The following is a 14819-nucleotide window of genomic DNA, read 5'->3' on the forward strand; positions in this document are numbered from 1 at the left end:
GAAATATTGGTTCAATGCCTCTCCAATCTCTTCCGGTTCCACACATAACTTCCCTCTGCTGTCTATAACTGGCCCTAATCTTGCCCTAACCAGCCTTCTGTTCTTGACATACCTATAGAACGCCTTAGGATTCTCCTTAATCCTATCAGCCAAAGTCTTCTCATGTCGTCTTTTAGCCCTTCTTAACTCACCCTTCAACTCTCTCCTAGCCAATCTAAAGTTTTCTAGTGCACTACCCGAGCCCTCAAGTCTCATCGGAACATAAGCCTCCTTTTTCTTTTTAACCAACGAATCAACTTTTTTAGTGCACCACGGTTCCCTAGCCCTACCAATTCCTCCTTGCCTGACAGGGACATACCTATCGCAGACTCGCAGTAGCTGCTCCTTGAAAAAACTCCACATTTCGGACGTTCCCAGTCCCTGTAATCTCCTAGTCCAACCTATGCTTCCTAATTCTCTCCTAATGGCCTCATAATTACCCTTCCCCCAGCTAAAACTACTGGCCTGAGGTTCATGCCTATCCCTTTCCATCACTAAGGTGAACGTAACCGAATTGTGGTCACTATCACCAAAATGCACCCCAACTTCCAAGTCTAGCACCTGGTCTGGCTCATTTCCCAGCACCAAATCCAATATAGCCTCACCTCTAGTTGGCTTATCTACATACTGACTCAAAAAACCCTCCTGCACGCTTTGTACAAAAACTGACCCCTCTAACGAGCTAGAGCTATAGCAATTCCAATCAATATTAGTAAAGTTAAAGTCCCCCATAACAATTACCCTATTACTTTCACTCCTAACCAGGATCGTCTCCGCAATCCTTTCCTCAACCTCTCTCGAACTTTTAGGAGGTCTATAAAAGACTCCCAACAGGGTGACCTCTCCTCTCCTATTTCTAATCTCCGCCCATACTACCTCAACAGACAAGTCCTCATCAAACTTCCTCTCTGACACTGTGATACAGTCCTTGACCAATAATGCTACCCCTCCCCGCCTTCTACCTCCTTCTCTACTCCAACTAAAGCATTTGAACTCCAGGACCTGCAACAACCATTCCTGACCCTGCTCTATCCACGTCTCTGAAATGGCCACAACATCAAAGTCCCAGGTACTGATCCACGCTGCAAGTTCATCCACTTTATTGCGAATACTCCTCGCATTAAAGTATACGCATTTCAAACCCTGCTCCGCCCCAGCCCCACGATGCCGTGCATTGCAGTCCCCATCTATGTCCCCCTCACTTTCACCCCCTCTACTCAGGATCCCACCCCCCCTCCGAATCAGTTTAAACCTCCCTGCATAGCCTTAGCAAATTTACCCCCCAGGATATTGGTTCCCCTCTGATTCAGGTGTAGACCATCACTCTTATAGAGGTCCCACCTTCCCCAGAACGAGCCCCAATTGCTCAAGTACCTGAACCCCTCCCTCCTGCACCATCCCCTCAGCCACGAGTTCAAACTTTCCCTCTCTCTATTCCTCTCTAAACTATCCCGTGGCACAGGCAAGAGTCCGGAGATAACCACTCTATCAGACTTGGCCTTTAGTTTCCACCCCAACTCCATAAATCTCTGCTTAATATCCCCTTCCCTTAACCTCCCTATGTCATGCGTCCCCACATGAACTATAACTTGGGGTTGATCTCCCTCTCCCCTAAGAGTCCTGAATACCCTTTCCGATACATCCCGGACCCCAGCCCCTGGTAGGCAACACACCAGCCCCGAGTCCCTACCATTACTTCCGACTCTCCTATCCGTCCCCTTAACTGTAGAGTCCCCAATCACAAGGCCCAATCTTTTACATCCCCTAACCACCTGAGCTTTCACACTAGGCTCATCCCCAGAGACCTGCTCCCTTCGGTTATCCCCAGTTGATTCCTCCTCAACTGTAGCCTCCAGGCCCAACAAAACCCAACAAAAGATACAAGAAGGATACAATGCTGGTTGTTATTAAGTGTTTAAGTTGAATTTCATGGTATCATAAAGCACATTAGGAGCCTATTTGGTCCATTGTGTCCACACCTGTGCTCCACAAATCAGCTAATTTCCCAAAGCCCTGCAATTCCTTCTCTTAAAATTTAATGAATTCAATTTGCCTTCACTACACTCTCAGTGCATTCCAGCTCCTAATTAAAGTTAAAGTTTATTTATCAGTCACAAGTCAGCTTACATTCACACTGCAATGAAGTTATTGTGAAAATCCCCTAGTCACCACACTTTGACGCATCTTCAGGTACACTGAAGGAGAATTTAGCATGGCCAATCCACCTAATGTACACATCTTTGGACTGTGGGAGGAAACTGGAGCCCCCAGGGGAAACCCACGCATACATGGGGAGAATGTGCAGACTTCGCACAGACAATGACCCAAGCTGGGAATTGAACCCAGGTCCCTGGCGCTGTGAAGCAGCAGTGCTAACCGCTGTGCCACCCTAATTAATCAGTTACCAAAGGATATGGAGCATAAATATAACTGTTTACATAGATACAAATTCAGAACAGGGATAGGCTATATATATACATATTAATTATTATATATTCATTATAATATTATTACACATACAGTTACACCAGTTTACAAATTAATATCTGTCATGTTAACTTAGGACAACAAGGACATTGTGTACTTTAGGACACATATGAAAAAAGCCTGTTTCATTTAACTGCAGGACCTGTCAGAGTATTTGTATATATGTGGCTGGGATTCTCTGATCTCTTTTGCCATCTCTTTTGCTCTTTTGGAGAGGTTTGACATGATCAGGAATAGTCAGCATGGATTTGTCAAGGGCAGGTCGTGCCTTACAAGCCTAGTTGAGTTCTTCGATAATGTGACTGAACACATTGACGAAGGAAGTGCCGTGGACGTAGTATACATGGACTTCAGCAAGGCGTTTGATAAGGTCCCCCATGCAAGACTTCTTGAGAAGGTGAGAGGCCATGGGATCCAAGGGCCTTTGGCCTTGTGGATCCAGAACTGGCTTGCCTGCAGAAGGCAGAGAGTGGTTGTGGATGGGGCTTTTTCTGAATGGAGGTCAGTCACCAGCGGAGTGCCTCAAGGATCTGTTCTGGGACCCTTGTTGTTTGTCATTTTCATAAATGACCTGGATGAGGAAGTGGAGGGATGGGTAAGTAAGTTCGCTGATGACACGAAGGTTGGTCATGTTGTGGATGGTCTGGAAGGATGGCAAAAGTTGCAGCAGGACATAGATAGGATGCAGGACTGGGCGGAGAAGTGGCAGATGGACTTCAACGCAGATAAATGTGTAGTCGTCCATTTTGACAGAACCAACGGGATGAACGAGTACACTATCAAGGGCAGAAGTCTGAGTAGTGTTGAAGAGCAGAAGGATCTTGGGGTCCGGGTCCACAGGACTCTTAAATCGGCCTCGCAGGTGGAGGAGGTGGTCAAGAAGGCGTATGGTGTACTGGCCTTCATTAATCGAGGGATTGAGTTTAGGAGTCGGGAGGTAATGCTGCAACTTTATAAGACCCTTGTCAGGCCTCATTTAGAGTATTGTGCGCAGTTCTGGTCGCCTCACTATAGGAAAGATGTAGAAGCTATTGAGAGGGTACAGAGGAGATTTACAAGGATGTTGCCTGGACTGGGAGGCATGCCTTATGAAGCTAGGTTGAGGGAGCTGGGACTCTTTTCCCTGGAGAGACGAAGGTTGAGAGGCGACCTGATAGAAGTTTACAAAATGTTGAGAGGAATAGATAGGGTGGACTCTCAGAGGCTATTTCCCCAGGTTGAAATGGTTGCTACGAGAGGACACAGATTTAAGGTGCGGGGAGGGAGGTTCAGAAGTGATGTTAGGGGTAAGTTTTTCACTCAGAGGGTGGTGAGTGAATGGAATCGGCTGCCGTCAGTGGTGGTGGAGGCGAACTCGCTGGGGTCTTTTAAAAGACTTCTGGATGAGTATATGGGGTTTAATGAGATTGAGGGTTATAGATAGGTCTGTAGGTTGGTAGGTGTTGATGTGATCGGCACAACTCGTGGGCCGAAGGGCCTGTTTGTGCTGTAGTGTTCTATGTTCTATGTTCTACCACCACTGCCAGCAAGAAGGAAAAATTTGGCACTCATCCAAAACTCCATTCACTGCCGCGGGACCAGTGAATCCCAGCCATGGACAAGGTTGGAGAATTCCAGCAGGTATCCAAAAGGTGCATTTCCATGGTAATGTCTCCACCAATCAGAGTCCATTTGCCAACCAATTAGCACTCTGTTACACAGTATGAACAAGTTGTTTTCCCTGACATTGATATTCTTATGATTTGTCCTGATGAGTGCCAGGCAAAAAGCTTCTACATAGTGTTTTTTTTCAGCAACACTCAAAAGGTAATTGACTTCATTTCTGTCACTGAAAAGAAGTGAGACTTAACTGATCAGAGTGATTAAAGAAAGGAAGAAAATGTTCCTGCTGGGCTACGTTCAAAACAATTTCAAAAGCTAAAGGGATGTGCTCCAGCACATTGTGTTGTATGTTGTTGGTGTGTAAATGCTTATATGAAATATACTCAGAGTGTTTTCCACAACCTCATATTCCAAAACATTTTATGGCCACAGAAGTGTAGTCACTGTTATAAAGTAGCAAAAGCGGCAGCCAATTTACACACAGCAAGATCTCACAAATAGCAATGAGATAGTGCCCAGATATGTTTTTTGGAAATGTTAATTGAGTGATGAAATTGGTGAGGACTTTGGAGATAACACTGCTCTTCTTCAAACTAGTGCAATGAAATCTTGTACATTCACTTGAGAAGGTAGATAGAGCCTCAGTTTAATCTCTCATCTGTAAAATACCCACCCCTTGCGGTACTGTAGCAGGAATGCCAGTCCCTAGATTTTGTATGCAAGGCTGGAATCTTGTGCTGTCTATCACTGGTGGTGAACCTGGAAGTGGGAAGGACATTCATATAGGAAGGATGGTGGCCTACCAGAACCCTGGTGCCTTGCTACCTATACCAGAATTAAAGCATGATTAACTTTGCACTCATTCCCTAGCCACCAGTTGAGGTCCTTAAGTGGCCAATTAATGACCACTTAAGGACCCCCTCGCTCGTGATGTGCATGACAGGTAAGATTGTATAGGCTGCTTGTCACCTCCACGAGGTGGGATGCGAGGGTGGTGGGGAGGGCGGTGGTTGTTTCTTGATCAAAGGCATTCAGTGCCTGATTGAGGGACTGCACGTTGGGAAGGAAGGATATTTCCATGTGGATTGCATCGGTCGCTCTGCAATCCGAGACTCTGCCGTAGTCCTTTCAGCAGCAGCCATGATCTCTCCACTGGGACTGCTTAAGCACAGGAGCCACTGGTCTCTGACTGATTGGCAGCTCTTAATAGTTGAACTTCCTCCCCCAGAGTCTTGATTATGGGGGAAGATCTGCCGATAACTTCACCACTGCCTGATTGGCTTATGGCTCAGCAGGTCTTCCTGAAAGGAGGCAGCAAGGATCTCTTAACAACTCTCCAGCCAGCAGGTGATACTTCTAGTGCCTCAAGAAGATACTGCCCTAAGTCTCTGGAATGGAACTTGAAACCTTTAACTTAACAAAATGTCCCAAGACACTTCGTAACAATGTTACTAAGCTGAGCCACAAATGGAGATATTAGACAGGTGATCAAATTCTTGGTAGCTTCTAAGAAGTGTCTTAACGTAGGAAAGAAAAGTAGGGATGTAGAGTTGTTTAGGGAGGGCATCCTGGAGCTTAGGGTTTTGGCTGTTACAATCCAGAATCAGAGGGCCACAGATATCTTGGATGACCGTGTGGCTAAGGAGATTTCAGAGATAGAGAGGGGAATTTGAAAATAAGGGTGAGAATTTTAGAATGGAGGTGCTGTTTAACCAGGAGCTAACGCAGGTCTCTGAGTGCAGGGTGGATGGGTGAATTGGATTTGGTGCTAGTTAGGAAACAAGCAGCAGAGTTTTGGAATACTTGAAGTTTACAGGGGGCAGAGGATAGGAGGCAGGTAGGAGTGCACTGCAACTATAAAGTTTGGAGATAACAAAGGCATGGATGCACTCACAACCTTCTGATCCAGAGGCAAGAGTGCTATTACTAAGCTGCAGCTGAAACTTTTTGGGTTCACTTTTTTAGATTCTTCTCTTCCTGCTGGAACTATAGCTGGATCAGAGGACATAAGCAGTGGACCTCCTCTGAGATTTTACTCGTGTTGCTTTATAAGCAGGCAATTGGAGCTGTCCGACTGTTAGTTCCCTTACCTTTTAGATTTTGTTCCCTATAATTTAAGCTTCCTCCATTTCAGATCATCTCATCAGCTTAATGAATTTCAGAACCCAGCAGAGACATTTCACAGCTTCAATCTGTGCCTGCTGTTCCTGGACCTGAGGAAAGTAAATCACATTAAATATATATATTTGATTAATTAATCTTGGTTTTATGTTGCACCTATTCAGTAAGATTTAGCTACTAATATTGAAAGTATGTGAACATTCATTGCTGACAGAAACTGAACCCATGATTTCAACTTAGGTACCTCATCTTTTATTGCCCACTGAACCTTTTCTACAAATGTGTGGCCTTCATGCCTGTGAAGTTGGTCCTTACTGCCATGAAGGAGGTGGTGCGGGTCCGCAAAATTAGTATGGGTGTTGTCCATGCACACCATGCCTACCACCATGGATGGATCATCATGGCTTTGGTCGGATGGGCCAAAGGTAAGTCACCTTTTATCACTTTATTTTAGAGATGTTACATTAATATTACAGTGCTAAATATTCATTTTGTGTTAACCAGTCCCTACCTATTTGTTTGAACATTAGGACATCTCACCAGAGTCACAAACTGCCTTCCAGCTGCCTTCTCAAGCAAAATTTATTTCTTTGCAGTTGAAATGTGTCTTGTTATAGGTTTGCAAAAGCGTACAGAGTGATATGGAAATCACAATCTGTATGGAGAGAAAACCAGTTATTCAGTCAAGGTGGGAAAAAAGCCAAATCCACTTGGCCCATTAGTGACACTTATTTTGTTCCCTGCAGGTGCTGGAGTTGCACTGATCTCCAACTTTGAGCAGCTAATACGTGGAGTCTGGAAGCCAGAAACAAATGAGTTTCTCAACATGTCCTTGTAAGTGAAAACGACAGCGTACAGGGGATGAAATTCTGGGCAGTAGCACAGAAAGCAAAAGGGAACTGCTTTCTGCAAGCAGCCTAATTTTGGAAAATAAAATCAAATCGAGTATAAAAATGGGCTAATTCACACAAACCTGATTTGTGCTGCAAATCAAAATTACTCTACTTTCCTTTGCAGCTGCCCACATCCTCCCACCCGCCTCCTTCAGTCATTTCTGAGATGGAGGAATTAATATTGTAATATTTGATTACAGTGACGTGTGCAGGTTCAATTTTGTTCTTCAGGTCTCAGCCATGCTGATGTGGAAAGAATGGGGGTGGGAACGGGTGGGAGAGGGTTTGGTGATGAAAAGGACATTGAACAGAGACCAGGTTCTCTCCACAAGGGGACAGAAGAGTTATGAACAGCTTTGCTGATCAGTTCTGGTGAAACCCGAAAGCAAGCAATCTATTGTGCTTATCAGCTATTAGAATGATTTGGATCCAGGAAACAGAAAGCGCTAAACATCTCACTAAATATTCAGTGAAACAAAACTAAAAATATTGCAGAGATAGCGAAGCTAACTGTATAATTTTATTATCTTCTCACAGCCCAACAAAAGCTAGTTTGGTTGGAGCGGTTATCTTCACCCTACAGCAGGCTCGTTGGCTTCCCATATCAAAACACAACATCGTCTTCCTGTTCACCATCTTCATGGTTGTAACAAAGGTAAATGCATTCTTTTAATTCACTAAACTTAAAATATGTTTCAGGAATACATGCCAGGCCTTGTCTTGAATCATTGCCTTGGTAAGTGGAGCGCTAGTGGCGCTTCCTTCCTAAAGTTGCAGGAATGGTTGAAATATTAAAAGTCAATGTTGATTGTTATTCAAAGCTTCTAATCTTTGTGCTGGTGTTTTTAAACGTTGTCTATAAGGATATTTATTTGTTCATGGGGTGTGAGAGTCAATGTCAAGGGCAACATTTATTACCTATTCCTAATTGCCCTTAACAAGTTGCTGATGAGCTGGCTTCTTTACATGTGGTGCAGATTCATCCAAAGTTGTACTCATCCAAAGAAATGGTGATATATTTCCAAGTCAGAATTGTTTGTGACTTGGAGGAGAAATTGCAGGTAGCGGCGCTCCCAATAACCTGATATCCCAGGCCTGCTAGGTGGTAGAAGTTGCAGCTTTGGAAATGCTGTCAAAGAAGTATTGCTGAGTTGTAGACAGTACACACTGCTGCCATTGTTTGTTAGTGTGCAGTGGATGTTGAAAAGTGGTGGACTGTGTGCCAAACAAGTGGGCTGCCTCATCCTGGATGGTGTCAAGTTTCTTAAATATTGTTAGAGCTGCACCCATCCAGACAAATGGAGACCACTCCATCACACTCCTGACTTGTATGTTGTAGATGGTGGACAGGCTTTGGGAGTTAGGAGGTGAGTTACTCACTACACAGTTCCCAGCTGTTGTTGCCACAGTATTTATGTTGTTTGTCTATTTAAGTTTCTGGTCAATGGTAATCCCCAAGATGTTGATGTTGGTGAACTCATCAATGGTTATGCCTTTGAATATCAACAGGAGCTGGTTAGATTCTCTTTTGTTGGAAATGGTCATTTCTTGGCACTTGTGTAGAATGTATGTTAGTGGCCACTTATATGCCAAAGCCTGAACGTTGTACAGATATTGCTCCATTATCTGAGGAGTTACAAATTGGACGGAGCATTGTGCAGTTAGAATAGAATCCCAACAGTACAGAAGGAGGCCAGTCGGCCCATCAAATCTGTACCGATTACAGTCCCACCCAGGCCCTATTCCTGTAACCCTCATTTACCTTGCTAATCCCCCTGATGCTTGGGTCAATTTAGAATGGCCAATCAAACTAATCCACACATCCTTGGATTGTGGGAAGAAACCGGAGCAGCCGAAGGAAACCCACGCAGAACGGGGAGAACATGCAAACTATGCATAGACAGTGACCTGAGGCTAGAATTGAACCCGGGTCTCTGGAGCTGAGAGGCAGCAATGCTAACCACTGTGCCACTGTGCTGTCAGTGAATATCCCCCTTTCAGGCCTTATGATGGAGGGAAAGTGATTAATGAAGCAGCTGAAGGTAGTTGGGCTTAGTATGCTGTCCTGAGGAATGTGAGCAGTATTGTCGAAGAACTGCAACAACAACAACCATCCTCCTTTACGCTGGGTATGGCTATAGCAAGTGGAGAGTGTTTTCCATTGAATTCAATTTTATTGCTGTTCCTTAGTCCACGCTCAATCGGATTGTTTTCTTGAAGTCAAGGGCAGTCATTCAGCTTGCTTATGACTTTTTAACTTTATTACATGTGGATATATGCCCAGCAATAATGTGAAGCAAAGGGAGAAATAAAAGTTCTTCTAGTCTATCTTGAATACATAATGCTAATCTTCAGAGTGAGCAACTTTTGAGGCTCTGAATAGCAAAATTCAGATGAAGCACAATGCAAAAGTCATCAATAGAACATGCCATTTAGAATGTCAAAGCCAAAAGATTGTCAGTAATACCGATAAATTGCACTGTTCCACTGAATTCACTGTCTATAATGCTACTGCAATACCAATTCATACTGCTGCAGCTAAGACACTAATTTGGTGATTGTGTGTCCTGTTTCTTACTTATCTGACATCTTTTTGAAAAAATTCTTGTAAGACTTGGAATGTTGATGGGAGAGCATTCTCATTAAAGTTCTTTATGCCTCCTTTGGAACTATACCTGATTCTTCACTATAAAAAAAACTCTTTCAAACAGATTACAAAACACTTTTAATCATGGTGTATTCCTATTCCTCACTTGTGCTTGATTGTTGTTGTTTTATTCCCACACCCAGTGGTCCACAGGCAGACTTTCATCTGCATCGCATAATGAGGTTTATTTCCTAGTCCAGCTCATTAACCTATCACCAGAGGTTTACGGCTTCATTCCTAGGCATCAAGTCTTGAGCTGGGAGAAGGGGATGGGCCCAATCCAAGCTTTAGACTCAGAGACAGGGATAGTACCCACTATGCCACAAGATCTCCTTTATGCTTAATTACAAATGACTGGAATGAAAGAAAAACGATGTTATAAATAAATGGATATCACAAGCTATTGACATTTTACATTCTATTATTGTAGATATTCATGACAGCAACACACTCTCATGGGTCACCTTTCGCTCCAATTGAAGCCTTTATTTGCCCCATTGTCTTTGGGAATGCCTGCGGTGTCTGCGACGATCACGATCGCGTCTGTTCTCGTGACAATGTACAGAGTACCCCTTGCAATCTGTCTCCATACACAGCCAAGACAAAGGAGGAACTTAATGAAGGGACAAGGAAGAAGAAATGCAAAAAGACTGAATAAGTGATACAACTCCCATCACAGTTATCAATGCGTGCTGAAAGTAAAATTTCTGGGACTTAATGTGATCTGGAAACTGTTACTATGAGGAAAATCGACAAAATTGTACTCGTACAGTCTACTAGGGTTTGCGTTTGAGCTTGTCTGTCTCATTAAATGGAAAGAAAAATGTGAACAAACAGTAGTTAGCCTATCCTTCCCAGGGATGTGTTTCCTCATTTCAAGTTCCATCTAGAAAAGACAGAGAGCATTAATATGGTAACGATTAATCAGCGTCACTGAGAGGTCGTTCGGGTATAGAATATGAAATAAATGGAAATATTCATCCGGATTTTTAAAGAAATTGTCGGTATGTACTGTTGGAAGTATGTAAGGAAAAATGCCTTATTCACATATTGGCCAAAGCTACTAGATCAGAGAGAACATTGTTGTGTCACTGTTAGCAAAAGTGAACATGAATTCTATTTTCCAGTGTTGTTGCCTCATAGATCTTGGACTGAACAGCCAAAACTAAAAGGAGGGTGTTAGAAATATCAGCTAGTGGTGAAGTGTAATGGTCTCTGCTGATAATTAAAGCACCTGCATTGTTCTCATTCTGGAGTCACAGTGGAAACAGAGTCACTAAACTGGATCCCAGTATGAACAGTGGAGCTGTAGAAAGCAACTGAAATAAATGGGTCAAAGTCTCCATTAACAGAGGAATGCCATTTGTGTATGCATTAACCCTTTGTCCAGTAATAACAATAGTATAAAATACAATAATTACAATTATACGACAGATATTAGCTCGAAATGCTACGTCAGGAAAATTCAGGGCAAAAGTAGGCCAATGTGCCTTTTTTAAAGAGTAACCCATTTCCTTCAATAATAGTTCTCCTCATTCTTTACACACACACAGACACTATAACCCCTATCAGGTGAATGTAGAAAGTATTCTGTTGTTGCCAAAAAATTCAATGTAAGAAACTATGTTATTTTTGTGGTCTTCCAAATGAAAATGATGTAATATAATAAAGATTAAGTATAAGACACGTCATGTTTATCGAAATGTACTGACTGTCCTTCATCTGTTATGCTTTCCACGACAATGATCACTGGTTATCAAACGTTACAGCCAGGATTTTCATGTCTCTGGGTCCGAAAAGAAGTGGGATGATTTAAAAATAGTGAATGGGACCGCTTCTGAGATTCCCGCCTCATTCCTGTTGTGTAGAATTGTTATAGCTGTGGGATAAGGATGTGGGTGATAAGCCTGCATTTGGCAATTGTCCCTTGCCTACTCCATTGTGGGGGTAGGTATTTCAGAATACTGCAAAGGAGTTACAAATCAATGGGAACTCCAGTGCCAAGTGGGGAATCAAACAAAAAGCTGCTCCTGTAATTATTTCATTGACGTGTTTTGAAATAGAAAACAAATGTTATTTATTTTGTGATGTAGGAAATACAGTAGCCAAATTGCTTTTAGCAAGATCCCTCTAACGGCAATGTGATGTTTGAGGGGAAATTATTAGTCTGGTCACCGGGAGAACTTCCCTTTGATTGGTTGTGGGATCTTTTACCTGAACCTCAGAGGGAGGATGGGGTGTTGGTTTCACATTAATCTGGATAATGGTGCTCTGAGTAGTGCACTTGGTACGTTATCTTGATTCAATGCTGAAATCTAAGTTTCTGTTACTGATAATTATGGCCTCGGTTCAAGCACTGGTGTTCACCAAATGTTTGCACCACAGAGCATTGGGATTGGGAATGTGGTTAATCCAGAGGTAGCAGGGCATAATGACCTAATTTCCCCGATATGCTGTATTTTTCAAGGTAGCACTGATGTCAGTCATATCATAAAGTTCCTGTTCCTCTGCTACCATTTGCTTCTCCTTGCCTTTGTATCTGTTTCACCTGAAGCTGCCTTCATAAGATGAAGAAGTTGAAGAAAAGATTTAATAGAGGAATTCTAATTAAGAAGGATTTTAATAGAGTAAACAGGAGAATGTTTCCACTGTGGGTAATTTTCAAAGGGGAATTGAAAAAATATCTGAAATTAAAAATGAAGAAAAAACAGGCAAGTGAGACCAATTAGCTTTTTGAAAGAGCCACCAAAGGCATGACTGGTCAAGTAGTCTCCTTCTGTGCTATATGATTTGAGCCTAGATGTAAACCTCCTGTTAGGGACCAGATCAAAAACTCCAAGGTATGTTATGAAGTTAACCTAGACCCCAACTTTTTAAATTTATTTTGGCATTATAGAGTCATTGAGGTTTACAGCATGGAAAAAGGCCCTTCGGCTCAACTTTTTGCCACCCAGTTTTTACCACTAAGTTAGTCCCAACTGCCCACATTTGGTCCATCTCTTTCTCTATCCAACTCATCTAGGTAACTGTTTAAATGCTTTTTAAAAGACAAAATTATACCCAGCTCTACTACTGCCTCTGGCAGCTCATTCTAGACACTCACCACCATCTGAGTGAAAGAAAATGCCCCTCTGGACCCTTTTGTATTTCTCCCCTCTCACCTTAAACCTATGCCATCTAGCTTTAGACTCCCCTACATTTGGGAAAAGGTGTTGATTATCTACCTTATCTGTGCAAGTATAAGGTGTTTCATTCCAGGTGTGATTCTAATGATCCACTGGAAAGCTTTGCTTAAAACAAACTTTATTTAACAACACAGTTAAAATATAAAAAGAATTAGCAAAAATTTTACCAATTGAAATACTTAAAACGTGACAAGGTCTTATTTGTTAGCTATTTCTATAGTTCTAATTTAAGCAATATTCCCACAGACATAAAAAATCCCTCTTCAGATTCAGTTAGCACAAAATATATAGGTTTTGGTGGGTACTAGGCTTCCACCTAACACCTCTACAGTGGTACAGAAAGACACCTGTCTTCTGACTCCCATACAGCAGCCTCCAGAGAAAGATCTATCTTCAAACAGCAAAACCTCATAGAGTCATAGAATCATAGAGGTTTACAGCATGAAACAGGCCCTTTGGCCCAACTTGTCCATGCCACCCTTTTTTTTAAACCCCTAAGGTAGTCCCAATTGCCTACATTTGGCCCATATCCCTCTATACCCATCTTACCCATGTAACTATCTAAATGCTTTTTAAGAGACAAAACTGTACCTACCTCTACTACAAGCTGCCTCTCTGGCAGTTTGTTCCGGACACTTACCACCCTCTGTGTGAAAAAACTGCTTCTCTGGACCTTTTTGTATCTCTCCCCTCTCACTTTAAAGTGATACGCCCTCTAATTTTAGATTGCCCTACCTTTGGGAAAAGATATTGACTATCTAGCTGATCTATCCCCCTCATTATTTTATAAACCTCTATAAGATATTTTATAGACCTCAGCCTTCTACCCTTCAGCAAAAAATGTCCCAATCCATCCAGCCTCTCCTTATAACTCAAACCATCAAGTTCCGGTACCATCCTAGTAAATCTTTCCTGTACTCTTTCAAGTTTAATAGTATCTTTTCTATAATAGGGTGATCAGAGCTGTACACAGTATTCCAAGTGAGGCCTTACCAATGTCTTATACAACTTCATCAAGACGTCCCAACTCCTGTATTCAATGTTCTGACTAATGAAACCAAGCATGTCGAATGCCTTCTTCACCACTCTGTCCACCTGTGACTCCACTTTCAAGGAGCTATGAACCTATACTCCTAGATCTGTTTGTTCTGTAACTTCCCGCAATGCCCTTCCTTTAACTGAGTAGGTCCTGCCCTGGTTCAATCTACCAAAATGCATCACCTCGTACTTATCTAAATTAAACTCCATCTGCCATTCGTCAGCCCACTGGCCCAATTGATCAACATCCCATTGCAATTGGAGATAACTTTCTTCACTATCCACCATGCCACCAATCTTGGTGTCATCTGCAAACTTACTAACCATGCCTCCTATATTCTCATCCCAATTATCAATATAAATGACAAATAACAGTGGACCCAGCACCGACCTGTGAAGCACACCAGTCTCCACTTTGAAAAACAACCCTCTACAACCAACCTCTGGCTTCTGTCATCAAGCCAATTTTGTACCCATTTAGTTACCTCACCCTGGATCCTGTGTGGTTTAACCTTGTGCAACAACCTACCATGCGTACTTTGTCAATGGCCTTGCTAAAGTCCATGTAGACAACATCAACTGCACTGCCCTCACCTACCTTCTTGGTTATCCCTTCAAAAAACTCAATCAAATTTGTGAGACATGATTTTTCACTCACAAAGCCATGCTGGCTGTCCCTAATCAGTCCTTGCATCTCTACATGCCTGTAGATCTTGTCTCTCAAAATACCATCCAACAACTTACTCAATACAAATGTGAGGCTCACCGATCTGAAGTTCACAGGCTTTTCCCTGCAACCATTTTTAA

The 14819-nt window shown here is 42.6% G+C and overlaps 1 protein-coding gene across 1 annotated transcript in view; it reads left to right on the plus strand.

Moving 5' to 3' along the window:
* Positions 1-11492, plus strand: part of tmem38a (transmembrane protein 38A) — a 56277-nt gene extending 44785 nt beyond the window's left edge. Inside the window, exons 3-6 of the mRNA XM_080213027.1 lie at positions 6490-6674; positions 6996-7083; positions 7680-7797; positions 10220-11492. Of these exons, the coding sequence (XP_080069153.1) occupies positions 6490-6674; positions 6996-7083; positions 7680-7797; positions 10220-10447 (619 nt within the window). The 3' untranslated portion in view covers positions 10448-11492. The remainder of the gene's footprint in view (positions 1-6489; positions 6675-6995; positions 7084-7679; positions 7798-10219) is intronic.
* Positions 11493-14819: the final 3327 nt, after the last annotated feature.

The sequence above is a fragment of the Carcharhinus amblyrhynchos genome, chromosome 26 (genome assembly GCF_965287045.1).
Source record: "Carcharhinus amblyrhynchos chromosome 26, sCarAmb.v2.hapA, whole genome shotgun sequence".
NCBI classification, from domain to species: Eukaryota; Metazoa; Chordata; class Chondrichthyes; order Carcharhiniformes; family Carcharhinidae; genus Carcharhinus; species Carcharhinus amblyrhynchos.